This window comes from Monopterus albus, unplaced genomic scaffold (genome assembly GCF_001952655.1).
Source record: "Monopterus albus unplaced genomic scaffold, M_albus_1.0 scaffold106.1, whole genome shotgun sequence".
Classification (NCBI taxonomy): domain Eukaryota; kingdom Metazoa; phylum Chordata; class Actinopteri; order Synbranchiformes; family Synbranchidae; genus Monopterus; species Monopterus albus.
In genome coordinates this window covers 20,997-48,594 of record NW_018127986.1, presented here as the reverse complement: position 1 = coordinate 48,594, position 27,598 = coordinate 20,997, and the positions used below count along the sequence as shown (strand labels likewise).

General features: G+C 40.0%; 4 protein-coding genes across 11 annotated transcripts; 2 read left to right on the top strand and 2 right to left on the bottom strand.

The window, feature by feature from the left end:
* Nucleotides 1-387: 387 nt before the first annotated feature.
* trh (thyrotropin-releasing hormone) lies at nucleotides 388-2,981 on the top strand. The gene is made up of 3 exons (XM_020610684.1): nucleotides 388-520; nucleotides 1,027-1,234; nucleotides 1,700-2,981. Exons 2-3 carry the CDS (start codon nucleotides 1,045-1,047, stop codon nucleotides 2,320-2,322), a joined length of 813 nt encoding a protein of 270 aa, XP_020466340.1. The 5' UTR covers nucleotides 388-520; nucleotides 1,027-1,044; the 3' UTR covers nucleotides 2,323-2,981.
* A 1,867-nt stretch (nucleotides 2,982-4,848) lies between these two features.
* On the top strand, nucleotides 4,849-11,346 carry rbsn (rabenosyn, RAB effector). 5 transcript variants are annotated; one of them, XR_002275721.1, is made up of 13 exons: nucleotides 4,850-5,005; nucleotides 5,718-6,028; nucleotides 6,592-6,726; nucleotides 6,837-6,937; nucleotides 7,043-7,088; nucleotides 7,178-7,339; nucleotides 7,452-7,714; nucleotides 7,880-7,950; nucleotides 8,062-8,148; nucleotides 8,255-8,357; nucleotides 8,787-8,891; nucleotides 8,987-10,175; nucleotides 10,296-11,346. XR_002275721.1 is itself a non-coding variant. In XM_020610682.1 (12 exons), exons 2-12 carry the CDS (start codon nucleotides 5,866-5,868, stop codon nucleotides 10,088-10,090), a joined length of 2,340 nt encoding a protein of 779 aa, XP_020466338.1. In that variant the 5' UTR covers nucleotides 4,849-5,005; nucleotides 5,846-5,865; the 3' UTR covers nucleotides 10,091-11,346. The 5 variants fall into 5 exon arrangements, 4 of the variants coding, with proteins under 4 accessions (XP_020466338.1, XP_020466339.1, XP_020466335.1 ...); XM_020610682.1 differs by having other exon boundaries at nucleotides 4,849-5,005; nucleotides 5,846-6,028; nucleotides 8,987-11,346; XM_020610683.1 differs by having other exon boundaries at nucleotides 4,849-5,018; nucleotides 5,846-6,028; nucleotides 8,987-11,346.
* A 1,064-nt stretch (nucleotides 11,347-12,410) lies between these two features.
* Nucleotides 12,411-14,776, bottom strand: mrps25 (mitochondrial ribosomal protein S25). The gene is made up of 4 exons (XM_020610685.1): nucleotides 14,519-14,776; nucleotides 13,219-13,325; nucleotides 13,049-13,136; nucleotides 12,411-12,830 (listed from the first exon to the last, which is right to left on the bottom strand). The coding sequence occupies exons 1-4, from the start codon at nucleotides 14,650-14,652 to the stop codon at nucleotides 12,641-12,643; spliced, it is 519 nt and encodes a 172-aa protein (XP_020466341.1). The 5' UTR covers nucleotides 14,653-14,776; the 3' UTR covers nucleotides 12,411-12,640.
* Nucleotides 14,777-15,870: 1,094 nt separating this feature from the next.
* nr2c2 (nuclear receptor subfamily 2, group C, member 2) lies at nucleotides 15,871-26,522 on the bottom strand. 4 transcript variants are annotated; one of them, XM_020610746.1, is made up of 15 exons: nucleotides 26,318-26,521; nucleotides 25,036-25,138; nucleotides 24,662-24,757; nucleotides 24,235-24,435; nucleotides 23,970-24,075; nucleotides 23,615-23,794; nucleotides 22,603-22,759; nucleotides 22,391-22,481; nucleotides 21,605-21,750; nucleotides 20,472-20,646; nucleotides 20,198-20,319; nucleotides 19,898-20,037; nucleotides 19,235-19,372; nucleotides 18,995-19,100; nucleotides 15,871-18,332 (listed from the first exon to the last, which is right to left on the bottom strand). In XM_020610746.1, exons 2-15 carry the CDS (start codon nucleotides 25,093-25,095, stop codon nucleotides 18,158-18,160), a joined length of 1,893 nt encoding a protein of 630 aa, XP_020466402.1. In that variant the 5' UTR covers nucleotides 25,096-25,138; nucleotides 26,318-26,521; the 3' UTR covers nucleotides 15,871-18,157. The 4 variants fall into 4 exon arrangements, with proteins under 4 accessions (XP_020466402.1, XP_020466403.1, XP_020466404.1 ...); XM_020610747.1 differs by lacking the exon at nucleotides 26,318-26,521 and adding an exon at nucleotides 25,886-26,303; XM_020610748.1 differs by lacking the exon at nucleotides 26,318-26,521 and adding an exon at nucleotides 26,157-26,303.
* Between the last annotated feature and the right edge of the window lie 1,076 nt (nucleotides 26,523-27,598).

Here is a 27,598-nt window from a genome sequence, read left to right as displayed (position 1 = left end):
CTAAAAGGAGATAGTTCAGAAAATTCTGAATAACTAAAACAATATTATCAGTAATATCTATAACAAATAAAGTATTCAACCTAAAGGGGAAGAGTTCGGGGAACTTAGTAGCCCATGCATGAATAACCTGTGCGTAAAGCAAGGTCAAATGAATATTTTCTGTGAATGAACGTAACTAATCCAGCCATCGTGTGGTACAGCCACGGGTCTATCTCAGACTCCATTGCTTGTTTTGTTTTTCAAAATGACAAATTTGGCAGCGGCCCCTACAGGGCGATCACTCACCACATCCAGTTACGTACGAACTGGTGACATCAATGTGGACGAGGGATTCTGAAAAATGACTCCAACGTTGGTGTGACGACAGTGACCGGTAAGTATAAATGCTGAGACTGGAAGTTATCCGCTCATACCTTTAGACTTGGCCTTTACGGGTCACCAAGAGGCTGAGAGCAGCTATCACCACTGCCGACGGTGCTTCACAGCCAGTGGGAACCAGCAGAATTTCACTTATTCCCAGGTGAGTCTGTCGCACTCCAGCAAAACTCCTTATACTAAGCAAGTATGTTTATCTTTTGTGTTAGCGGTTCTACTTCATCATAGGTCACATTAATTGTTCAGTATTTAAATAATTTTTTGTTTTTTTTTAACAGCATCACATGAAGTTAGGTAATATCTGTTATTTCTGTAAAGCAGGTTTAAAATGCTGCTGCTGAGGTGAAGTTTATACCACTTCCTTGGATGCAAAGGCACTGCAGACTTGTTTTAGGATTTTATAGAAACTTACATAAGATCAAAATTAAATCAGTTTAACTGCCTATAACAAGTTAACTCAAGTTACAGTTTGCTCTGGATAATTGATCTTCTCCGATTGCTTCACATTTCTTTTCGAAAAATAAGACCTTGTCTTTCGATCCTACAGTTATCTACGGTGGAAGCAAGTGTTTATAGACTAGTTCACTTTGACTACACGAGTTTCGTTTGCGTAGCATATTTCCAAACGACCACAATCCATTTCTTTAACAGACGACCAACTAAATTACGATGAAGTCGACATGTCTGCTCATCTTGGCTTCTCTCGTGCTCTGCAACTTGGCGGTGTCTGGAGGACAGGGCATCTCTGCTGAGGATGAGGCGGACCGAAGGACCATAGACGACATCATACTACAGAGAGCAGAAAGTCTCCTGTTAAGGTCTATTCTCAAAAAGATGCAGGATGAAGACGGTAGAAACGGTGCGTAAAACATGTGCTGGAGATTCATATTACAGGTGAACGAGGGACAATTGAGTTAATGTAGATAGTGTCACAATAATAATAATAATAATAACAGGGCTGTTTGATTTTGTGTTATTAACTTGTCAGTAGTTATATTTCTACTTGCATATTAAATATGTTTGGTGTTGTTGTCTCATCTTTTGACCTGAAACTTTTAAACTAAAGGTATTGGTGGTCAAAGCAGTTCTTGGGCATACTTTTGAACGTTTTCCAATTAAATAGACTATAAATAATTATTATAAACATTTCAAATAATTTTCGTCCAGTTTTATATGACGCAAGGAATATGTACCGCCAGCTACTGACTTGTGTGCAATTTACGCACGACATTGACAAGCTGGGGAACATTCTTTTGCAGTCCAGCGATGCTTAAAGGTCTTGGGGCTGCTTGAAGTTATCTAAATAGTGTTTTTCTTTATCCAGAGGGATTTTCCTCTCAGCCAGAATGGCTGACAAAGCGACAGCATCCCGGTAAGAGATACAGCGAGGATCTGGAGAAGCGGCAGCATCCGGGGAGGAGAGAAGAAGACGAGGATGACGGATACTTGGATGTTCAAAGAAGACAGCACCCGGGCAAACGCGAAGATGAAATGCACTCGTTCACGGAGCTCCAGAAAAGGCAGCACCCGGGAAGGCGCTCCACATCTGGACAAATTTCTGACAACCCCATAATAATCCTGGGTGAACTTTCTAAGCGACAGCACCCTGGCAAGCGCTATCTGATGTTACACAGCAAGCGCCAGCACCCAGGTAAGCGCCTTTCTGAGGATGCGGATAGCGATGGAGACTGGGATGCTGTTGCGGATGGAGAGGAAGACCTACTAGAGATGGAAAAGCGTCAACATCCCGGAAAACGATTTTGGGATAACTCGAGTCCGGATTTAGCCACAAACAGTCCGTGCGATGTATTGGACACGACGAGCTGCAGCAAGACCAGTCTGCTGCTCGACTTTTTAGACAACATTAACAAGAATAATGCCGAGGAGAAGAGACAACACCCGGGTAAAAGGTTTACACCCGAGGAGGATTTAGTGGAAGGAGAGTAGGGGTTAAGAAAACATGCTCTGGTGTGCCTGCACTACTTTACTGTAAACAAATAAACGTGTAAATAAAGTGACCATAATGAATTATTAAAAATGAAAAAATAATTTACATCACTTAATCTTTTGTGCCACGATTTTCTTTGGCAGACAGTTACTGTACCGTCTTCACAAAGCATTTATCTGCTGTTTGTTTCTTTGAAAACTCCGTGCGTAATTGTCCTCCAAAAACTGACTATATCACTGTAAATAATGTTTTCATAAAAGTGCGTATAACTTCATTAAGTGAATATGATTACAATTATCATTATCGGTTATTAGTCTGTTAATTTATGATACTTAAGCTGAAGTCAGGTCCAAGGATGAAAGCATAGTCTACTGGCTTTTGCGATGTTGCCTCTATGAGGCAACGTGCGCTTGTCAGTACAACGCATGCTTAAATTATGATACATGAAGGTTTACAGTTATGCATAAGAAATCACTTCATTGATTGATTTGTTTGATTATTTTCTACTTATATAAACCATATAGCAATTACCACAACAAATGAATTGTGCCAGAGATTTTTTTCTATTGCATGGATTAAGTTTATTTAACCTATATGTTGTAAATTAAAAGCATACCTTTGCTCTAAAGTCAGCCACCATTGTTTTTGTTGGATAATAAAACGCACTGATTAAAATGTATGGTTTGTTTTAGTTGCAGCCTTGGTGCACTGATGAAGTCTGTTAAACTGTTGATTCAGCCCAATAGGTCTAATTAGTATGTGGTCCAGCAAAGCTGCCACCCTCATCTATACTGATTAATGCAATTCAGTGGCAGAGAGAGACTGTCAGGTGTCCTCCTCTTAGGCTCATTCCATCAGAGCCCTGGGAGCAACTGTCCACAAGCCTGATCAAAATGCAAATGATTTCATCAAACATTAGAAATTGAAATGTAATGGTAGAGGTGCTGCACTAAAGCACACACACACACACACACACACACACACACACACACACACACACACACACACACATTTCAACAATAGCTGTAATGTCAGTATCACCACTAAGCAGAGTAATGTAAATATACGGGATGAACTATTTAGGTTGAATTACTGTATATTCCGTGCATGAACTGTTTTAGACTTCCCAAAGGACAAGCATCAAATGTTTAAATTATAAAAGGTCTTTAGCAAGAGCACAAACTTGTGACGTGCACACACACCAGCAAACACATTTCAAGGACATTGTGGCCAGTGCAGTTCAGTGGTTATAAGCCCTTAAAGATCAATAAAATCTACTTGTACTTATCTCAATTTTGCCCACTTGGATTTGCACTGTGGATTTTGAGTAGCTCAAACAAAAACTGATTTTTCATTTTCAGAGTGCATCTGAATGAGCTTTAGAGGTCTGAAAAGGTACAACTATCCACAATTTCACAACAGCCAAGTAAAATTCAAAGAAAATTAAAAAAAAAGATTCTGTATAAAACATTATTTTTGTGTTTCCTTATACTTTTGGTCATCTCATGATACCATTTATGGTCCCGATCCCCAGGAGGATGGCTGAGAAAGTCCTACCAAGTATACTTTAATTTTATTGGACTAACTTGCTAGGGCGCCCCATGGCACAAATGAGCTTTGACTCCCTAATGATCTCTAATTCCTCTTATCCTCTATGCATTATGTACTCTATTGCCACTAAGCACCCATCAAGTCAAGTGCACAAGGCATCTTAAGAGCTGTAGGTGAAAACTATATTTGTAAAACTATACATGAAAGTTTGCAGTTTTGTACAGGATATATATTGACACTTAAATTATTCTTTTTACTCATAAAACTGGACTTTGACACAGGCCCACTCTGCACTGACTCTCAGACTTGCGTAATCATTTAAAACACTAAGGCTTTTATTTGCAAATAATTCAGTTTTCCCAGACCAAGTGAGAGACAGTGAACCTGAGGTCCCTGGGCCAGTTGCTTGTGTGGAGTAGGACCACTCATGTTTCATTCATAAAGAGTAAACAGTAAACAAAGGAACAAAATCAAACAAATAAGAAACACAAGAAGGACATGGTGACGCAATGCCTGGCTGCATTACCAACCGGACAAAAAGGGCAACTGCCCGGGGGCACCAAAGACCCCAGGTTCACTACACATCTTCACAGAAGCCTGTGATAAAATCTACTTTTAATGCCACATTGCTTTGATTTAAACCTTAATAAGTTTTATTGTTGTTGTTGTTGTAAAATGTTTTATCAACTTGCTTTCATTTTAACTGTGCTTCGGTAATTAACACACAGAAATCCTACTAGGCCCAGTATTACTAGGGAGCCCTTCAGGCTGTAACAAAATAAATTTCATAATGAATACATCTGACAGTTATTTCCTTTAATGTAAATTTGATTGTTTGTCTATAGATGCCCGAGGAAGTAATGAAATTCACACATACCAGGGGGTCAAGCAACCATTTTCGCCCCCTACGCGGTTAATGCAGCCACAAATGCCAAGTTATATAGTTACTTTATGGTCCAATGTGGTGATGTCGCTCCTACGGTGAAGTCTAGCCTGTGTGCGTTTCGTCCCGTTTGTCCCTCTTCTCTTGCCTTACAGAATGCTAATCACATGAACAGGCAGGGTGGCTACCGCTGGTGCTGTCAAAGAGGAGCCAAACTGTCAGCAACATTGTTACTGTAGGATTCATTTGTAAGTACAAAAGGTCCGTGTTGATAAGTCCGCGAGTATTTCTTTTTGTACCGTTGGAAGTTCTTTTGAGCAACGAGATCGAAGAAACGATAACAAAGCAAAGGCTGCTGCTAGCATTGTCAAGCTAACAATATAAAACTGAGGCCGTACAGTTGGTAGCAACTATGATGTTAGCTGGTATAACATTTAAAACCTAATTTGAGGTTCGCGTCTATGTGCATACAAACATTAAGGTTTAGCAGTAAATTACTCTAAAATGTTTGACGTAGGATGTGTGCAACTCATTACAATATGCCCTAACGTTAGCTCATTAGCTAAAAGCTAGGTGTACTTCACTCATCAGAGCATTATACGATAATTAGCTGAATCTGTAAAGTTGTTCTAACCCATATTATAATATATCAAATAAGACATACTTACTTATTCTAACTTCACAGTCCTCTCTGGCTTAGTGTGTTTGTCAGATAGTTGTGATGCTGTTTAATATAGTGACACTGCTGCCTTCCATGTTTTAATTACATGCAAGTCACATTGTGTAATTGCAGTGAATGATGCATTAGTAGGTTGTTATAAAGATCCAAAGTGGTTAAAGTACACCCTCCATCTAAAATGTTTAAATTAAATTAAATTAAATTAGTGTTTAGATCAAATGATTCTTCCCCAAAAGAACTGCAGTTCATATTTGGATTTTGTTTAATCTACATATCCACAGTCTGCTTTGTCCTGCTCTTTGGTGTCTGAGGATTTTCTCTGGCATGATGGAGCTAATATGGGGTGGATTGCACACCCCGTGACCTGTGGACTGAACCAGGAATTTCCCACTCTGCACCTCTTCTCCAGCAACACAGCTGACTGCTGTCATGGCCTCCAGCTACCCCCCCGCCTTTGAGGGCACAGGTGAGGTGAAAGAGGGCTTTCTTTGCCCACTGTGCCTGAAAGACCTTCAGTCATTCTATCAACTCCAAGAACACTATGAAGAGGAGCACACTGGGGATGATGGCCATGTTAGGGGACAGCTCAAAAGTGAGTACCGTGTATTGTTCTCGTTGAGTCTGCTCACAGCCACAGTGCCATTTGACTCTTTAAGTTCTAGCACAAAACAATCTAAAGAAAGAATAATGACTTTGTGCTGTATGGTTTAGCAACAAGTCTGTTTAATTTCTTAATGAGGACACTACATTACAGCGTCAGAGGATCAGGGGAAATGCTTGCCAGGATGAACTGACAAAATATGCTGCTGCAGTTTCTCAGGGTGAATCAGAAGATGGAAACGGAAAATTATGAAATGTGGAAAGAAGAATTTTGGTTGGAAATTGACCTGGGATACATCCAAGATTAAATGAATTACTGGACCAGTCTATGGTGTTCTGTGACTGCTCTCCCAGCCAGGGTCAAGGGATTCTTGGTGTCGTGCTAAATATATAAGCTCACATTAACTTGTTTTCAGATTGATCATGAAATAAGAAACAAGCGCACATTCCTGTGGACTAGGCCTACTCAAATAAAGATTAATTAGTTCCCTAATAATACCCTTTCTGATTGTTCAGTACATTGAGGTAGCCATGTCCTGATTTCTGTGCATGTAGGCTGGGTTCAGAAGGCAAAGAAAGCCAAAGACAAGCTCTTAAAGAGGGATGGAGATGACAGAGTGGATACTGGCAGTTATGAGTCCTTCTACTATGGTGGAGTGGACCCATTCATGTGGGAGCCTCAGGAACTAGGTGAGACTCAGCATTTCTACTTACTGATATAAAATGTAAGGTGTTGTTTTAGCAGGTGTTTCAAATGCTATCTAATGCACTAAGAGTAATCTTCCTCCTTTGTGTTGTAGGAGCAACTAGAAGTCACCTGGACTTGTTTAAAAAACACCGGGCAGCCAGGATAGATCACTATGTCATTGAGGTCAACAAGCTCATCATCAGACTGGAAAAGGTGCTCTTAAAATAGCAAATCACAGCTCGTTCAGACTATAATTTTCTTGTTGTTGAAATTCAACTTGGCAGTGCCAGCTATTTACCATGAAAACTCTCCTTTTAGCTGACATCATTTGACAGGACCAACTCAGATGCTGCCAAAATCAGAGGTTTGTACACATCTGTTTTCCTATCAGACAGGCTCCTCTTATATATGTAAAAATTAAATACAGTTATGACAGTTCACTGTTCTTTACAGCCAATGAGAAGTCTGTAGTGTCATGGGTGAATGACACAGATGTCCCCTTCTGTCCTGACTGTGGGAACAAGTTCAACATCCGGAACAGACGGCACCACTGTCGTCTCTGTGGGTCTATCATGTGTAGGAAGTGCATGGAATTTGTCCCCTTAACTTTGGCCCGTATGTATGGACAAAACTTCCACAAACTACAAAACATATTTGAATATCTTGTTGAAGTTTTTTTCTTATCTGGCTTGTTGCTGCAAAATACTTGCTTTTTGTCTGTGCACAGAAAAGCTAATTAATGGGACACGCGAGGCACTGTGTGTACCCGGGAGCCCAGTTCAGTCACAATCCCCTCCAGCAGGGGGTGGCAGCAGTGGGATGGGCTCTAGGAGAGGCAGCATCAGCAGCCTGAGCAGCATAACCTCCATGCTGGAGGAGAAGGATGACGAGAAGATCCGCTGCTGCCACCACTGCATGGACACACTGCTGAAGAGACAACAGAAGTTAGAAGAGAAAGACCACGTGCCTGATATAGTAAAACTTTATGAGGTTGGTAAATGAAATGACATGAAACAAGTCTTTACAGATTTCATAATTTCCCTTTTCCAGTAGAAGTGCAGTTCTGTGTTACACTGTTGCGTCCTTCCCGTCACTGAATGTTTTTCTTTTGGAGTTTTCTGTTGTTCACATGCTCAAAATTTGTCTTCCTGTCAGAGGCTGAGGATGTGCATGGAGAAGGTGGATGAAAAAGCTCCAGAATACATCAAAATGGCTGAATCTCTCAAGTAAGCCCTGTTAAAAATGAATGATGCAATAAGCGTTTCTGATATGACAGAGAGATGTTTACTGGAAAGACAGTTTTATTGCTTACGGTCATGGCTGTACACATTTCACAGTGCCGGAGAAACCACATACAATCTTGACACTGCTGGTGGACTGAGACTGGAAGTACACAAATACTACGAACTCATCGATGCTCTAAGGTACATGCCAGTCCTGACTGTTTTAAAACCGAATAGAAGTCCTTTGTCTTGTTTGTCAAATATGGAGCTTGTAAAGAACAAATGAAGTTCTCTGTTTTCTTGTCAGTAAGAAGATTTTAACACTGGGAGTTAAAAACGATCCCCCGCCACATCCAAAGTCACTTCAGCTGCAGAGGATGGTGCGCTATACAGCAACGCTATTTGTCCAGGTAAGACCAGGTTCAGACAGCACATTAATGAGAGAGAATCATCTACACTGTGACACCACAATAGCCCATTTGACAAACTTGTGGGGTCTTGTAAAGCTTATTTTTCACTTTTTGCTTCATTATGAGATGACTGATGTTAACAAGTGATCTACTGGGTTAGTAAAATCCTTTTTATACTTCATTAGCTGCCACCCTGTGTGCTGAGCTGATGCATTATTACAGAGGTGGAAGGTAAAAAATAATCCCTGATCAGCAAAGGTAATGTTGAAACCAACCCACCTTCCCCTGAAGAAGTCAGTTCTGTCTGAATGGGGCTATATAGTGTCTTTTTCGGTTATTAGTCTTACATTTATATAGTATTTCTGCTCCATGTGGCTTTCTCCCATGATCCTTCCTTTCGCTAAATGCATCCATTTTTCATGTCCCTAGGAGAAGCTGTTAGGTCTCATGTCTTTACCCACCAAGGACAAATATGAAGAGCTGAAAGAGAAGAGAAAACAGGAACAAGAGAAGAGACTCCAACAAGAGAGACTGGTGAGATTATACTTCTTCGTTTAATTTTTTCTTTTTTAATTTGATAAAGAGTTACTAAATTTGCCAACTACTTCCTATGCTTTCCTGCTCAACAGGCAGGCCAGGAGGCCCTGAGGAGGAGGCAGGAGGCTGAGAGAAACCGTCCACCTATCAGTAATAATGGAGAGCTGCCGCAGGCCCCTAGGGTGCCACGGATGACCAAAGCAGGTGGCTGGTTGCCATCTGCAGACACTGTTCATGCACGCAGTGAGCTGGAAGACCCCCTCCTGCAGCAGATTGAGAACATTCAGTCATTCCTCCGTCAGGCACGGGAGGCCCAAAGAACAGATGAGGCAGCCATGTTGGAGGAGAACTTGCGTCAACTACAGGATGAATACGATCAACAGCAGACCAGCCTGGCCATTGTTCTTTCGCAGAAGCTAGCTGAGGAGGAGAGCTTGCAGCAGGGGGAGCTGGATCGCCTGGAGGCCCGGGAAAAATTAGAGAGGGAGAACTGTGGCCCCCCTGTGGAATCCACTCTGCCTTCCTTCACCTGGGAGAGGACTCTGCATATCAGCACGGCAGGGAGCTTCCCGGAAGAGGACGACAATACAGCAGAGGATCTGACTCCTAAAGCTGAGAGGAGCCCATCATCTGTTAGAGCATTCCCTGCTCTCACAAGCCAGGAGGAGTCGCCTCCTAGGTTGAGGAGCTTAGGGGGGCACGTAACCCCCCCTGGTGGCGAAGGACAGAACAGCACCTCCTTTAACCCTTTTGATGAGGAGGGCTCTACTCCACTGGAGGAGGATCCGTCCAATCCTTTCTTTGAAGACATCAAGAGGGAACATAAAGAAATAACCAGTGGGAAGAAAGAATACAACCCCTTTGATGAAGATGATGAGGAGGACAAACAGGCAGAGACTGTACCCAGCAACCCCTTTAAGGAGGGTGACGACACTGATGCGGGTAATCCTTTCATGAAGGCTTCTGGGAGTTCTCCAGGAGACTCAACCAACCCCTTTGACGGGGACGACGATGATGAGGTTTTGACCGATTTGGACATAATAGAGGAAGAACTGCTGCTGCAGCAGATTGACAACATTAGGGCCTACATTTTTGATGCCAAGCTCAGCGGCCGTCTTGACGAGGTGGAGCTCCTGTCAGGGAACCTGAGAGAGCTAAAACGCACCCTTGAGGAACAGAAGAGAAAGAAGCACTAACAACTTTTCCTCAAAATCCCCCTGATCTACTGCTACTGCACCAAGTCCTGAAAGACTAGCTCACTACTGTAATGAGCCTACAGAGGTTAGTTTGGGTGAGGTCTGCTGCACTACAGAAATATAACATTAGTTCCAAAATTAAATATGTATTAGACTTCAGTAGTCTGGAGTGACTCCCTTAATTTCCAAACATCTTTCTGTACAGGGTCGCAGAGAGCTGGATCCTCCAGTATCCCATCATACCAAGTTTTTAAACACTGCAAGTACAAATGTGTACAAATACTCTGTTATATCAGTACAAACATAAACCATGGAAGAAAGCTGCTTAAAAAGCTGTGGTCTTGTTGAAGTCTCTGGCAGAAATTCAGAACAAAGACAATGTGTTTGCTCGGCTTAAGTTGAACAAATTGGAGCCATGTGAGCAATTAACTGATGCACAAAATCCATGGATAAATAATTTCAAGGGCTTTTTTGTTGACAAATTGTGTACTCAAGCAATTTAGCATTGCACTCGTATATCACTGGACAGTTAGAAAAAGGCATCAAAGCAGATGCAGCACAGCCAGAGATAATGCTTAATGCAACTCAGCTGCCATCAGTTTAGTTGTGACACCACATGAGGCAGCTCACTCTGCAGTACAGAAGGCTGTCAACAGCTTTTTTTAGGATGTGTGAAATGGGTGGAGTTCTCCTTTATTTCCATTCTTATTAGACGTATTATATTATTGCACCTACAACTTCATTTTATTTGTGGTTAGTGAGGTTCCAGCTCCTTACTTAACTAAATACCAAAGAACCAAACCATGCATGGCTGTTCCAACCGGGCAGTGAACTAGTCTCAGAACAAAATAACATCTGATAATCTCATAAAAGCAGGTTAAATTAGATTTATGGCCATTCTTGTGCAGCCTAGTTTTTGAAGGAAATTCTTATACATTAATATTTAATCACAGGCCTAAATTACTAAGCCAGTAACACCATTTGCACCATTTGTTGCAGCACTTACGACCCCTTTCTCCTAGATTTTTAAGAGAAATTTAACCATTTTTGTTGTTTGTCGCTTGTACTGACCATAAGAAGCTTTCACTCATACTGCTAATAACAAGTGCGTTTACAGTACAGTATCCATAATAGAAATTGATTATTGTTCTAACAGTGATTTGTTTTTTTTGTTGGGGTTTTTTTCTTATTTTGCTTGTTTTCTGTAAAACTAAATGCACACGTTACCCTGCCCTTGTTGGGTTTCTTTGTCTAAATGAGATTGTAAAAAAAAAAAAAAAAAAAAAAAAAACTAAACAAAAGAAACCTGCATCCTAAATAACGCCTCAGTGAGCCAAGTGTTTTGTACGTCCTACTGCGCAACCCCTACACGTTGTGATCTTACTGTTTACAGCTGCACTACTGATCCAACTGAGCACATGGGTTCCTTGATTCACGTGTCTGTGCATCTTTGAAGTGCTGTATGATGCTGGTCTTCCTACAAAGCTAGTGACCAGGTTCATCTTACTGCTTTTGTTTTGTTTTTTTTTATATATATACACTTGGACATACTGATAAAATCTGGCATGACATCACTCTTATTTGATGATGTCTGCTAGGATCTGTATGCAAAGCATGTTCTCTGTTCAGTAGTTTGATGAAAGAAGTCCAACCAGCTCACCCAGCACTCATGTGCTGACTAAACACTATTCATCAAGGCACATTGTTGGCAAGAAATAAGGCACCAAAGTTCACTGAAATCCTACTGCGTACAGAAATGTTCCATATTTGTACTGATCCACTAAATTCTTAGGTCAGTGCAACAATTTAGATATAATTACACTATGTGAATGCCAGCAAGTATTATCACTCACAGTGCTGCTAAATCTGTCTGTACATTAATCTATGTTTGTGCTTTTTTTGTCGGTCAGAATGTCCATATTTCTCATAATAGACTAAGCAGTATTAGGCATTGTTCATTGATCTCACACTGCTTATCTGTGGTGTACAAAGACATTTTTAAGCAAAACGTGACACTAAATGTTCTGTGACAGTGAAAATACCATGAGATTCTTTGTGTTAGCATTTGATTTTAGCTTTGGAAGTCATGTAATTAATACCTCTGCATATAAAACAATCACCAAATAAAGGTGACAGTTTGGACACGCTCAGTTTTTTAACTTTAGGAAATTGCATCTCAGCATCAATAAAAATATCTGTCTACAATGTAATCTGGTTGTTTCATTCTATTTTCAAAAATGTGTTTAAAAAAGTAAAACCATCTACCCCTGACAGGAAATTATTGTGGGTTCATTTACATGTAGTGAAGAAAGCAGGCTTATTACTTAGCCACACCAGCAACTGGTTTTTATTTGAACGTTTACTTCGCAGTATTCACACCGATAGATGTAAATCACATCCAAATGTGAAGAGTCTTAAACCAGGCCACATCATGCGCAAACACAAGGCATATTTACAGAATGTGCAATGTTGGTAGTCCTTTTACGTCATAGTTGATAAAATGCATCACTAATATTGTCCAGTAAATCAACTGCTCTCTTTCTCAGCTTTTTACTCCTGTGATGCTGCCATCTTGGCTCGATATTTGCCTGTCATCTCCTTGGGCAACGGTGTGGTCCCAGGACACGGCACCTGGCCGTCCACCTCACAGATACACTCCCTCAGACAGTACTTCTTTGGGCCAAAGTTGGCAGGGTTGGAGGCCTGCATCTTGGCTTGAGCCTCTGTGTCTAACATGTGTCTGTGCAGCAAGAGAGTAAAACAAATCCCAAGATCAGTTTGGTAACCGCAGGAGCAGACCTTTTCCACATCACTCACTAAAAGTCAGTCACATTAACCTTATCAATGTATGTTAAAAGTATCTTTTTTTTTTTACATAACCCAGCCTTAACCACAAACATACAGTCACGTAGGTGTCATGAAACAAGATCCACATTTAGGAATAGCTGAATTTCTTACTGTGATTTGCCCAAAATCTTCTTCACATGTTGTGAAATTAGGTTGTGATCCTTCCCTTCTATGTCCACCAGTACTTGCTCCCCATCATCTGAAGGAAAGACATATTAATGAAACCTGCCCAGCCTGCTACAATATTTGGAAATAACAGTACAACAGCAGAAGCTACGCACCGAGGTAGAACTTCAAGAATGGTGATGGTGTCATATTTTTGAACATCATTATTTGGACCCACGGGTTTTTGTACTGAACCTGAGGAATATTGAAGAACACAAACTTCCTGCAAAACAAGGAAAAATTACACAGTTTAGGAACAGAATGTGCACGTGTTAGGCATGTCACATAACAGCACCGCTTGCGTTAAAGTGTAGCTTTCCAAAGTTTTTTTTTGGTTCTGAATAAACCGAACTGTTACTTCAGCATTCTGTAATCTTCTACTCAGTTGTCATATCAGAGTATTTTGTATTGCCTATAATCTGTTGTATTGAATGCGGAATGAAAATTGACACTGTTTTATAAAATTATTTGGTGTAGCCAAGTGAAATGAGTTGTTTCAATTTGTACTAATTAAGTACTTTAAACAGTCACATAATTATGTTTTAAGTGACTTTAGCTAACTGTTTGAACTTGAACATTAACTTGACGTTTGTTACTTTTGGGAGAAAGGTGAACAGTTTGAGGCACATCTGCTGTATTTTGGTTTGGTTTGTGCACTTTGAATCATGAAATGATCTATGATAACTAGCTAGAAGGCCTAGTTTGGGGATAATCAACTACTTACTGCAATTCCATTATGAGTTTAAGTAAGTGTTATGCACTTGGAATAAATAAATTCTTAGCATTAAAGTGACTCTGAATTGCTATATGCCTGCCTTCTTTTGTTGTTCTTCATATCCATTAGGTAACACTGATATTCAGGATCTGTTGATTTAGAAAATCAGGACCAGCATCAGGGTGATCTTATCCTGAATTGTTTTGAAATGCTGGGAGAAAATCTGGCAGAATTTTGGATTTCCAAATCTGATTAGATCTGATTGAGATTAAAGGTTTTTAACTCCTGGGCCCAGAAAATAAATCCATCATCATTTTCATTATATTATATTTTTTCAGCCTTTAGGAAACTGATTGTCTTTGGGTTTAGGTCAGTGTTTCAGACCTAACAGGCCAATAAACTCTTTTCTTGAGTTTACTGACCAAACAGTAAGTTAATTCACGTACTAGTCAAGAAAACAATCTGCAGATTTTTTTTTTCTTTCCAATAGCGAAATAGAGCACTTTGAGGCATGAAACGTCGTAGACAGAGTGACTGAACGATGAAGAGAAAAAGGTTGGTTATCCCATTTTGGAACAATTTTATTTGATCAACCTCTCAACGTTCCGTTAGCGTTATACGAATTTATATACGTCTAATCTGAGAGTATAATCAACAGGACAACAATGTGGGTGTTTGATCCTTCTACACTACTAGCTGACCTTGCTCCGTCACTGAGATCTCCGTATGTATTGTAATTCACCGTCATGATCTTCACACTGGGTTTAAAGATGATGTCGCCCTTTTGCAAATATTCCAGGGTCCTCCTGATTGGGAACTTTCCTTTCATAGGCATTTTAAACTCCTCTACTATTTACAAAACACCATTAAAAAGCAGTCTCTACTTCGAACCGCACAACCACACGAAAACAGACGCGTTTTGATGACGTCGTATGGTCGCCTCGTGCGAGCCTCTTCTTCTTCTTATGTTTATTGGCAAGCCAACTTAAGGTGCATTACCGCCACCTGCTGGGGTGGAATGTGGAGCGAGCTTCCTCTTCTTCGGTACAGCAGCTACCAGCAAAGGCACACTGCTGCCCCCCTCTGTTTGAATGTCGTAATTTTCCCCTCCATCCTGTACCATTTGATCATCAAAAACAAAAACACCAAATCTCACTGCTCATGGGTTTACTTTAGCTGTATTATCCAGATTCCATATCAACTAACACCTGGCAGCTCTTCTGTTTTCAGCACAGACAGATTCAATCATGTTATAATTCATGTATAATTGTTTATTTCTTTTATATGTGGCTTCAGAGAGGCCAGCCTCAGGGACTGGAATGCTGATACAGGAGCTCAGCTATCAATACATTTGTTTTATAACTTCACTGGTGTGAGGTAGAAATGTAGGGTTGTGACAAACTTGAGAAAAACATGAAAATATTTCTTTGAATTTCTCAACCTCTGCATTTGAACAAATACATTTTACATGAGCAAAAACAGAACAAAAGAAAGCAAAAAACAACAACAACAAAAAACCATAGTATACATAGTATAAAATATTATTTGGGATTCTAAATCCACAAAGCTGAAAAAAAAGTTTGCTCTAATACCCTTAATATGGGAGCTGCTCATGGTAAATATTTTAAAGCCACAATATTCAAATCAACATATTTCATACAGAATCCTTGTAAAATGCACTTAAGCAACTTCTTCATGCACTGCATTACACTATAAAACAAAAACAATGCTCCTTATTAGGTCAGACAGTAACAAGATTATAAAACCCTGCCTAAAAACAACATGCATTCATGTACATTACATGTACAAAGGTCATTTCACACCAGTACCTTTACAAATAGTCTGCATGGGATTTAAACCCAAATATTACAGAAGACGTAATCATTGTTGAATTCTTTACAAAGCCATTATCTTTCACAACACATTCATTTTGCTGTGGATGCTTATTCTGAAGCCTTATACAAGTGGGAGAGAGAGTAATACAATGCAGCATCTGTCAAATCCACTGATTTATGATAACCCCCCCCCCCCGCACCACCCCACGGCGTCACATATTATTTTACAATGTGCAGCTGGGTCTAATAAATGAACATCTGGTGACCTCTTTTTATTCCACTAAATTAATGAAAGACCATTATAGGAAATCAATAAACTTACCTTTTTTATTCTTAGTCACACACAGGCTGACCAACATACAGTATATGCTTAAAGTCTCTACACAGCCAAGACACCCCAGGCGTGAGGTAGACAGCCCCTGGGGACCAAACTTCACACCCGATCGCTGTGCGTGCGAGCCACCGCTCTCTCGGGCTGGTCAGTGCTCTAGTCTTAACTGGCAGCGGGAAAGTGTATGAGAATGCATCTGTCTCGTCGGCCAGTTTAAACATCCACGGTTGTACAGTAAGGTCACATGATTTCTATAATAATATAAAAACTCTTTGATGTAATAACCCCCTAGTCTGCCCATCCATTCCCATGAAAAACCCTAGTTTATAGCTACCAGCAGCAGATCGTAAAATTATTTTACCCGGAACATAGGTGCAAAATATGTGATGTCCTAACCACAGGTGTTGGGGAAGTATGAGTCATCCCAGGGTCCTAAAACCATAAATCAATCCAGAGATCACACCTTGAATGACAGGAGGGGGATTCTTATACTCTCTCTAGTGGGTATACAAATCTCCATATGGTCTTCAAGACATTAACACACTAGACTAGCTTGCAAAAAATCTCTTTTCCTTTTTAAATCGGGGAAACCTGCCCAAAAGTACTTTGAGTACACTTAGTATACAACAAGCTAATTTGTTCACAACAAACTGAATGTTTTAGAAAACATACAAAAGGCAAGAGTTTTAGTCAGCATGAATGCAGTAAAACACACCAAAAACTGGCTGATGTGCACTTAGCAGAAGACAAATGCAAACACAAGTACAAAAACAGTAGCTTTGCTACACATACATAGCATTTCTGAACCCCAAATCTTTAAGATAATATAATGCCTTAACAGAAATAACTGCCATTTATAAATATACGTACAAAATGTATCACAAAACTGATGGGACAGAAGGAAATAACATATAATTGATTGTCATAAAGGGAAAAGTGATGAGGTGATTGCACGGGTTATAATAGCAACATATTCATGACTATCCAATACTCAAACATAAAAAAGACTCCCAGATCTAAAATCTCTGAGATGTCATTGTGTATAAAAAAAGGCCATAGGGTCAATTAAACTGGCTAATTTGGCTACGTGACTTTGTCAGTTTTACAAGTAAAACCGAAAGCTAGAATAAAACCAAATGCTAGTCATGCTGTAATGAATCAAGAATGCGCTGAAAGTGCTATCAGTGGAATGATAGCCTGTGCATTTGAATACAGATTAAGGACTGAGGCTAGATTTAGTTCTTGTACCTGACTGAAGAGCTCTATTTTAACTGTTATTCTGAGTACATTGTCAACTGTGTCAGTTTCAAAACTGAAAAAGAAGGAAATAAAGAAAAACAAAATGAACAGAGAGAACAATTACAAAGCCTGTTTAGATTAAGTCATACCTAGTCTTTGTTAAAGCCGGGCTTTACCTAATAAAGTGGCCAGTGAGTATACATTGTTCTTAAGTTATAAGCAAGTTTAATAAAAGTCATTAGCTTAATTGTTAATTGTTCTAGACCTTTGAACTTGAAGAGAAATCAGATTCAGGCCTTTGAATATTAATTTTGAGAACCCCTGGCTTAGACCATTCCATTTTGCAGGACGTATGCTTTACTGACAACTGGATCTTCAAGCACTCAAAAATCAGCCAAATATCTCTTTTCCTCTCGGAGGAAAAAAAAAGTGGTGGAGCATCGTTCCGGCGCATTCTGGCAGCATTACACCTATGCTCTTAAGATTAGACTTATTAAATGATTTAAATTCCATGTCCATATATTTGTAATCTTTAAATTCTGGACAGTGTCTGTTAAATATGAGACTGACATCAAAGTTAATGTTAAATTATGTATGTGATCAACATGAGAGCATGGTAGGGCCTAGATAAGACAAACAAGATTAAAGACTTAGGTCCAAGGGTAGGGTTCACAGATGAGTAGCTTTAAGTGCTAAAAATACATTAACTGAGTTTAGGCCACAAACTCCAGTTTACCAGACTGCAGCAGAATAGAGAAAACAGTCCATGTCCAATGCCAGATCATCTTAGCCTACCAAGAATTCCTGAATGACACTGTGCCATGCATTATTAAAAAGCAAGGGGCCACTGCAGGATTTTAGGCTGGGGTTCAATAATAAACAAGAGAGAGTACCATCTCTGAACTGACAGTTCTGGGTGCTAGAGTGATGGGGTGTCATTCTGTATGGTCACAGTCCTGGCTGTTATACTCAGCCGTCTCCATCTTGAGGATGTAAGGAATGATGCTGTCAATTGAGACATTACCTATTAAGCCAGTGAAAAAAAGCTCCTCTGTGATGCTTGAGTTCATGAGGCGCAGGGCGGGGAGACGAGTCAGGATACGGGTCAACCTGGGGAGGCAAACACATCATGTTTATCATATACAATTTTGTCACCCTGACTACTGTCTATACTGTACATCTATTAAGTTGAGTTAGTCTGGACACACGACAACAATTGCATGTCTGTCTGTCCTAGAGGAGGGATCCCTCTTCTGTTGCTCTTCCTGAGGTTTCTTCCATTTTTTTTTGGGCAGTTTTTCCTTATCCAATTTGAGGACAGAGGGTGTTGAATGCTATACATATTCTGGCCAATTTGTAATAATGGGCAACACAAATAAAATCTGACTTGTCTTGGCTTTGGACAAAGTTACGCATATGCCAATTATGTCAGTGGGAAGTGTTGTCTGTGACTAGAACATGAAAAAATGGACTAGGTCAGTAGGTCAGCAACGACATACCAAAAACAGACAGTGACATAACAAAGAAGAGTAGTTGTGCTTTACTTACTCTCTCAATTCACAGAAGATGGTTTTCAGTTTGACAATTGAGTAGTACTTAGCTAAAGTATTATTGTGAAGATTTTACTATATTTGAATAAACTGAGCACATAAGAGTGAACATTTTCTGTTACCGGCGCACTGATTAACTGTAATTTACTATGTGTCACTGCTTTAATGTGGGATAAGGAGGGTGAGCTGATGGCTCTGACTGCAGGTAGGAATGTACAGTACCTGTAGGTGTCATCTGGATACGTTTTCTGCACATAGTCCTGCAGCTCCATCAGGGCTTTCTCCTGAAACTTCTCAATCTGCCCGCTGCTGTCCACACCTGGGTGATCTGATGAATCAAACACACAAATGTCATTCCACACAGAGATGATTCAGATTTCAGTTCTATAGTAACCATTTCATCTGACTGATAACACCTATAATGTCTATTATTAATTAATTAGAAAATTCTCTTAGACTCACCTGGGCTGAACAACACAATTGCCTTCAGGTAGGCATATTCATAGTTGTCAGTCTCCAACCTTGTCATGCTGTTACAGAATTCCTGGAACTTCCAGATGTGCTCCATCACCTGCTTCACCCTCTCCCCCGAAAGCTTGTCTGAGATGGAATAAAAGGTCCAGTTTGATGTATCAAAATAATAATTTACTTAAGTTTCTCTAAGGTCAAAAAACAAACAAAAAAACATTCCATCACCATCAAAATTTCCAGTTACTAATCTCTGGTCATTAAAGATGCACTTTGTATTGTCATTTTGACATACATCTGGCTCACTTCAGGTAACAACACATACATCCTCCTGTTTACATCAAAATCTGTGGTATCTAAGTTGTCATATATGACACATGAACAAATGATGTATTGACATCAGGAGGTCATAAGTGTAATACCAGAAATGTAATAACAGTGGCAAAACACAAAGATAAATTCCCACACAATCTCATCAACTGTGCCTAGAAAGCCACAAGGGCCTGACAAATGAGTGAAGCAATGGGAGAAAACTTTACTGCGCTCTCCATTAGTTCTTTAGTTTAAGAGTTTTTAAGAGTAACAAGTTTAAACATTTGTTGGCTCCTGTTTATATGTCTCCTACTGTGAAGTGATGACGAGGTCTGTGGTCCATACCATCCTGCATGCTGCTTTGAAGGTGGTTGATGATGGCAGCGAGGATGGTCGATAGGTTCATCACATGAGCACACTGAGCAAGACCCAGAGTGAACAGCTCATTCCAGCAGGCTCGCACCAGGCTGGTGTTTGCCTCTTGACTGAAACAGACAGAGGCACAAAAAAGCAGGATGAGTGTGAGTTTGTATATTGACAATAACTCACTGGCTTCCCATAGTGCTCCCAACAGTATGTGCTGTAAATAAAAAGAAGCTTGTAGTGTTATTTCCTAAGAGTGTCTGGTGTCAAATGTATTCTCACCCCAGAGCTGAGAAGGCAGGGATGGAGCGCGCCCAGTGCATGGAAAGAAAGAGAAGTCTGGATGCCGACTCACAGATGTAGTGCACGTTCAGATACTCGGGCATGGGGCTGGGCATGGTCAGCTAGAGAAAAGCAACAAAGACAGAGAAACAGGACAAAGGAAAAGGGTATTGATGGGAGGATTCATTTGAAAATATTTGACAAATGACAACTACCAGATGAACGCCAATGGAAAAGAAACACCATCAAACTAAAAGGCAAAAACGCCACCCACCTTAAAGCCAACGTGGCTGTCTGTGAGCAGTGGTCCTTCCACCTCAATGATGGGGGTCTCCTGGTCTCGACCAATCAGCTGGATCGTTGTTCCACTGACACAGGACTTGTCTGCCAGACTCTGTACACCCCCAACTTCAGGTGGGTTGAAGACTTTGGCCAGAGTGTCAAAGGCACTGTGCAACACAAGCACACATACAAATTTACATTTTATATGCATTTTCATTCACTGATTTGACAGAGGGCAGCAAGAAAATTTTGGGTTCAAGCTCTGGCCGGCCTGGTGCCTTTCTGTGCGGTTCTCTGCGGGTACTCTGGCTGCCTCCCACAGTCCAATGCCATACAGCTAAAGTTGACTCTAAATTGCCCATAGGAGTGATTGTGGGTGTCTGTCTCTATGAGTTAGCCCTGTGATAGATTGGCAATCTCTCAAGGGTGTACCCTACCTCTCACCCAGTGTCAGCTGGATAAGCAGTATAGATAATAGATGGATGGTTCAGTCCAATATGCCAAAAGTGTGTAAACAGAAAAGCCATCTGTGCTTCTGTTGGTCAGCATCAGCCCACCATATTGTAGACAATAAAAAAAATTCTGACAGAGTTTGTTCACTTTTTTTGTGCCTACCGCCTCCATGTTTTGTTATAATGTTCAATAGTTTTGTCAAGGTTTTGCTGTGTACATGAACAATGAAGCTTTGACTAATAATAATAACATTTCTGCTCTATATCAAAAAAAGTGAGATTAACATTTACATATTTATAGGGTGAATTATTTTTTACAACATCTGAATGCCAATTGGAATTGGTTTACTCTGGCCTTTTGGTTTTAATGGGTAAAATGATACAAACCTAATGAACTTCAGTTTGTTTCAAAGTGTGGTACACATTACTCGTGAAAACGCAAGCAAGACGATAACCCTTGAAGAAGTTCTTGTTTTATCTGTTATTTTAACCTGTTTTGCTTCTGCAGAGACAAACAAGGTATAATATTATAAAAGGTGCTCCCAAAGAGGCCAATAATTTGACACAAAACGACAAGTCTGAAACGATATGGAGGGCCCGCTGAGTAGAGTGATGAAACTTTGCAGACACCTCACAAACACACTCTCCTCCTCTCTGTGCAGTATTGACTGACCGTGTTATCTCACTGGCAGCCTGCTCCCCGTGGTGGCTGTCTGAGGTATTACCATTGTTTAGGTTTTCTTTTAGTGAATCACTCAGGTTGGCCAGTGATGTCACCACATTGGCTAGTGTCCCCAAGTCCCCCTGCCCAGACTCCATCTGAAGACAAATGAAACATATTAATTTGTCATATACTTTCACACTGATCTACTGTGGACACAAAATAGTGCATCCCATACTGGAGCGAATCAGGGCTGCAACTACTATTTACTGTTGTTATTGAATGATTTTCTGATTATTTTCTAAATGAATCAATCGATCACTTAGCAATAAAAATGTAAAGGATTCTTGTTTTATTTAATAACAGTCCAAAACCCAAACTTATTGGATCAGATTTCAAGAGAGAAATGCAAATTGTTACATTTAAGAATAATTACAGAATGTCTGGTATTTTTACTTGAAAAAACACTAAAACAATCAATCTTTTATCAGAATAGTTGCTGATTAATTTTCTGTCAGTTAGCTGATTAATTGATTAATTATTGGAGCTCTACTGCAAAAGAATGAGCATCATAGCAGCCTGCAACAAAGAGGACTGACAAATGCTTCTAACGACATAGCAAAATGCTAAGTGAAGACTCAATGTAAACCAGTTCAAAAGACAAAACTACCTGACAGCATTTTAAGGACAAACTAGTTAGTTCTGTTGACACTACTAAGCTACATCTGAAGGATTGTGCTTACATTACAAATAGCAGAAGGGTTGTTCCATTTACTGTAACTGCAGAAACATCTGTACCTTTGAGTCAGTTGCGAGCAACAACGTTCCATCACTCTGGATGACTGGCTGCTGGATATTAACCAGCATCCCCTGGTCCAGCAAGCTGGATCTGCATATTACAAATAGCATTATTAAAATCCAGCTGACATGACATCAACATCACCAGCTCAGAGATGGGACAAAGAAGAGCACAGGCCTGAGGTTTGTCTGTATGTCTGAGTCACACTGACCTGGAGCCATCTGTCTCTGTATCGGAGATAAAGGTTGGCGTGGCAATGAGTGGACTGTTTAGGTCCTTGCGAATGTAGATTTTTTGGGTGGAGGCAGCACAGTTAGCATGCTTCTCTCTGGGTACTACATCGATGGGCTTCCTCTCACTCTGGACAGCTATGGACAAACAGCAACAAACCCAAATGATGTTTTTATAATGATTATAATAATAAAAGAGATCCCACAGGAATGTTCTTTTTCTTCTCACCCCTTGAAGATTGAAGAACACTTCAGTGTTAGTGCAGACACAAGGTCCTTAGGTTTAAATGGTTAGAATTTGTCAAATTATGATGGGAATGCAATGGACCAAGGGGCTTGTATCTGAATTATATGATTAAAGAACACCTCCCCTTTTTCTACCCTGTAGATGTATATTCAGGGTTTCTGCAGTGTTCACCATATTACATAACAGAAAAGCAGTAAGGACAATAGGTCTCTGAATTATATACATGAATATGTTACTATTATATTATACTTATATCATATTTTATTCAGTACTTTCCTGTCGCATATAATTAATCAACTAACAAGACATTTCTGTGGCAGAAAATGGATGGATGGATTAACCAATTGAAAAATGATTTCAGTTCCTAGCTACAATAGTTAGCAGCAGTGGCAGTGTTGGCTACAGATATGATGGTGCTGACTGAAACACCACAAAAAGAATTAAGCAGCCTGATGCAACACAATCCACTGTCAAATTAGTTCTGCTTGTTTTAGATTTTAAATTTATCTTCTCGTATATGCCATATAACTATATTCTCATTAATAATAACTAATGTTAATGTCGGCAGCCAAGAAAAATATTTAAGACCTAAACATTTTTTAATACCTTCTAATAACTTATCTAAGACCTTTTTGGTCTTTAATCCTTTTTAAAAGACCTGTAGGCAGATAGATGATACCAGACTTGTTTCTGAGTGGAACTGTGTGTTTGTCTACCAGTACTGTAGATTGGGGATGCAAACTCACAATCGGTCTTCATCCCCATCTTAAGGCATTTCCTCAACCGACAGAATTGGCAGCGATTGCGGTGGTGTTTGTTGATGACGCAGTCCTGCTTGCTGCGGCAGCTGTAGGTCAAGTTCTTCCTCACACTCCGCTTGAAGAAGCCTTTACATCCCTCACAACTGACTGCTCCATAGTGACGCCCTGAATATAAATGAAAACTAGTCAGTGTGCCTGAGTCACTGTATGTGTGTGGATCCATGTGGGATTGCTGACACTATAAAGATGAACATACTGTTGGATCTGACATCCGGATGCATCAGTCAAAATAAATACCATGTCTCACATTTCCAGGTAATGCAGCTGTCAGCTTTAGTACCTGAGGCCTTGTCCCCACACACCACACAGTACTCCACTGGCGGAGGTCGGTTCAAGTCCCCCGACTGCCCTAACAACCTTTCCATTGACACTGGATCTGTGACAATCTGAAAAGCAAAGTCAACCACAGGTCATTAATATTGTGTTTCACCATAATGTAATGTCAGTGTGATATTTATAACACTGTCTGAAAATAGTACTAAATATCAAGACCAAGATGTGGCCAATAGTTCTGTCATAGACTGTGTCAGCTGGTAGTGTTGTACCTGTATCCTTCCTGGCATCAGGCTCTCTGCAGCAGTGAAGATAAGCTGCTTAGTATTATGGCTGTCTGGTGAGGCCAGGATAACCTTTCCTGACCCTGAGCTGTCAGCCGTAGTCAGAATGAACTGCTGCTTGGGAGCATTGGATGGGTTCATCGTTGTCACTATCTGGATCTTCTGACCTGTCTGCTGGTCAGTTACAATCTGAGGGCATTAGAGATGCATGAGGGAGACAGAATGGGAGAGAGGTGGACATGAACATGTACCAGTAGGGGTAAGGAAAAACAAAAAAGTAGAGTGTGACACTGAAGGAGGGAGAGATAAGTCACATGTTGTAACATCGACTTGTTTAATGTGGCTGCTAATGCACAGAAAAAGGATGACATCAACAGGAAGTGACAAAGTCACATTCGTAGACTAAAGTGGTTACCTGTATTTGCTGCGGTGTTGTGCCAGGCTCGGTAGAGATGACCTGGAAGCGCTGTGGAGACTCACTCATCACTGATTCTGATGGAGAGGATGGCACCTATAATTTGAAACAAATTGCCTAAATCAATTCTGTCTGCAATACAAATATACTAAATTTAAGTCTGCATAAAACATAAAAGTGTTAATATAACACACTTCTCCATAAATATCAAAGGGAACTATCTGGATAAGGTTTATCTCTCAACAAATAATGGCAGCATCTACTAAGCACATAACCAAAAAGAGTAGCGCCACAGTTTCATCTTCATATGTGTTGTGTGAAACAAATGAGACCAGGAATGTGTATGCTGTGGAACTCTCCGTCTGCACACTCACCTCTGCCTCGTGTTCAGAGTCCACTTTCTGCTGAGAAAGCAGATTCATTTTGGTCATCATGATGAAGCAAGGTCATTAGTGAGATCCGTTTGGAAGGATGCCACTGAAATTAATCAAGCACAATGCACATTTCACAAGGTAATGTGTTCTCAAAACTCTTCATACAGTTATCAAAATTACATTCTGGTGGATAACAATGAAATGCTGTCACTAAAAACTCCTCACTCAAGGATGAATGAAGAATAACATTCTCATCAGTACATTAAATCATAGGTTTATACACACAATAATTTAATGATGATAAAACAAACTAAAATTAAAGCTGCAATAACACCATTCTATAATAACAACAATGTATGTAACAATAATTTAATGACAACAATGATTTATGTATTGAAGGTTTAATAAACTATTTTGGCAGGCTGTTTAATGGTACATAAAGACTTTAAATTTGCATCCAAAAATGAACTTGACAGCTTTGATTCTGTCTTTGTTGATTTGGGGTTATAACAAAGATTAAACTTTGACAGCATAAATGAAAAATGATTAATGTGCCTGCAGTACTCCAAAGATTCCATAGCCAAAGGGAGGAGCATGCTGCGCTGTATTGTTTACTGATTGGTCTAACACAGTGTCCATCAATATTTCCATACCCTAAAACACGACACAGAACAAAATGGAGAATCTGGCAGTCGGCCAATAACATTGCATACGAATCATTATGATAAATATATTAGAGCAGTTTTCTTCTCAGACAATACAGTGTGCCAGTGTGAATGCGCTGGTAGTAAATGTAAAAAATGCAACGTTGGTGAGTAAAATCGTAGTCATATATATAGTTTCAACCCACTTCTGTCCCCTGGATGGCAAAGGTAAAGGGGTCGAGTTCATCTGCAGCAACTATAGCTTTCCAGCGTTAGCTGTTTAAGCTAGTTTGATACAAGTATAGGCAGCAAGTGCTGCAGTAGAAGCCGACTGCACCCGTCCATCTGCCTGCATTTGCATTCTAGCATGTGGAAAGACTGGTTCGGGTTAAGGTCGACAGTGGTGTTACATAATAAGAATTATTTGTTAGTTTAACTATCCATAAAGCATATCAGCATAGCCAGACTGCGCCTAACATTTTTACGGTCCTTGCCGGTATCCCGAGCTGCCGGAGTCTGGCAGGAAGGGAGCTCCCATCGGCTAGCTAACATGCTAACTAGGAGATTAGCTGCGCTATTTTAATCATATAGTATAACAGAGAGCTTTCTACGGTTTTCAGTCCGGAACTGAGACTTACCTCCGAGAAACAACGGTCACAGAATTTGAGGACTCTAATATTTTACAAAATATTACTTTTGATTTTCTTCTGTTAAAGGTCATAGTTCGTGACCCCGCATCGCCAGAGTGTTGATGATGGTTGAGGGTTTTTTTTTCCTCCTTCCTTTCTCTCGCGTCCCCGCGCGCCTCCAGCACCCCCTTCCGCGCGAGCTAGACAGGACTGACGTCATAATGTCTGGCTGTTGGGACTCTTGTTGTCAAGTTATAGTATTTTATATTACACATTACAGTAAGCTATATCACTGATAGGCTACAGTATATCATTATAAACAGTGGTGGACGAAATAATCAGGTCCTGTGCCAGTTCAGCAGTGTAAAAATTCTCCAATACATATCCTGAATGAAATATAATACTTGCATGCCTACTACTTTAAATTTTGAGTAGTATATACTGCAGAACTGGTCCTACCATGTTTTTTTTTATTTATTTATTTTTTTTACCTTTTTTTAGTTTTGGATTTTGTTTTCCCTTAATAATAAAAACCTTCATTTAAAAACTGCATGATGTGTTTACTTGTGTTATCTTTGACTAATATTTAAATTTGTTTGATGATCTGAAACATTACAGTGTGACAAACATGCAAAAAGATAAGAAATCAGTAAGGGGGCAAACACTTTTTCACACCACTGTATATCACTGATAGGCTACAGTATATCATTATAAACAGTGGTGGACGAAATAATCAGGTCCTGTGCCAGTTCAGCAGTGTAAAAATTCTCCAATACATATCCTGAATGAAATATAATACTTGCATGCCTACTACTTTAAATTTTGAGTAGTATATACTGCAGAACTGGTCCTACCATGTTTTTTTTTATTTATTTATTTTTTTTACCTTTTTTTAGAAATGCTTTTCTTAGACTTAAAGACTAGAGACTATTTTACTTGCTGTTAATTCCTTAAGCAAATTATTGCAACAGCATTTTATTTGCCTTAGCCAAAGGTCTAGGCCTATTCATCGACAGCATACTACCACGAGGCATGAATACATCACTTCTTTAGCCTCTCTGGCTCCCAGGTTTTAGAATTGTCCAGATCTTACTTACAACTTTCAAGGCTCTTTGTCCCCCCCGAAACCCCCACTTACGATGTTTAGCACAGAGGAAGTACACTGTTTAAGATCCTCTTTCAGTGGTCATTTAACCTACTTATCTGTTCCAGAGGCCTGGCTGAAAACAAAGACGAAGTGTTTCTAGTAAGGGCCCTGAGGGTCTGGAACGACCAGCTGAATCAGGATGG

Excerpts from the sequence above, each read along its gene's own strand:
- trh (XM_020610684.1), top strand. The coding sequence starts at position 1,045 with ATGAAGTCGACATGTCTGCTCATCTTGGCTTCTCTCGTGCTCTGCAAC. Across the intron at positions 1,235-1,699 it reads GGATGAAGACGGTAGAAACG|AGGGATTTTCCTCTCAGCCA; the intron begins GTGCGTAAAACA and ends TTCTTTATCCAG.
- rbsn (XM_020610682.1), top strand. The coding sequence starts at position 5,866 with ATGGCCTCCAGCTACCCCCCCGCCTTTGAGGGCACAGGTGAGGTGAAA. Across the intron at positions 7,340-7,451 it reads TGTCCCCTTAACTTTGGCCC|AAAAGCTAATTAATGGGACA; the intron begins GTATGTATGGAC and ends GTCTGTGCACAG. Across the intron at positions 8,892-8,986 it reads GACTCCAACAAGAGAGACTG|GCAGGCCAGGAGGCCCTGAG; the intron begins GTGAGATTATAC and ends CCTGCTCAACAG.
- mrps25 (XM_020610685.1), bottom strand. The coding sequence starts at position 14,652 with ATGCCTATGAAAGGAAAGTTCCCAATCAGGAGGACCCTGGAATATTTG. Across the intron at positions 13,326-14,518 it reads GATCTCAGTGACGGAGCAAG|GAAGTTTGTGTTCTTCAATA; the intron begins GTCAGCTAGTAG and ends CTTGTTTTGCAG. Across the intron at positions 13,137-13,218 it reads ATTCTTGAAGTTCTACCTCG|ATGATGGGGAGCAAGTACTG; the intron begins GTGCGTAGCTTC and ends TCTTTCCTTCAG.
- nr2c2 (XM_020610746.1), bottom strand. The coding sequence starts at position 25,095 with ATGATGACCAAAATGAATCTGCTTTCTCAGCAGAAAGTGGACTCTGAA. Across the intron at positions 23,795-23,969 it reads GTGTGGGGACAAGGCCTCAG|GGCGTCACTATGGAGCAGTC; the intron begins GTACTAAAGCTG and ends ATTTATATTCAG. Across the intron at positions 18,333-18,994 it reads TATCCAGATGACACCTACAG|GTTGACCCGTATCCTGACTC; the intron begins GTACTGTACATT and ends TTGCCTCCCCAG.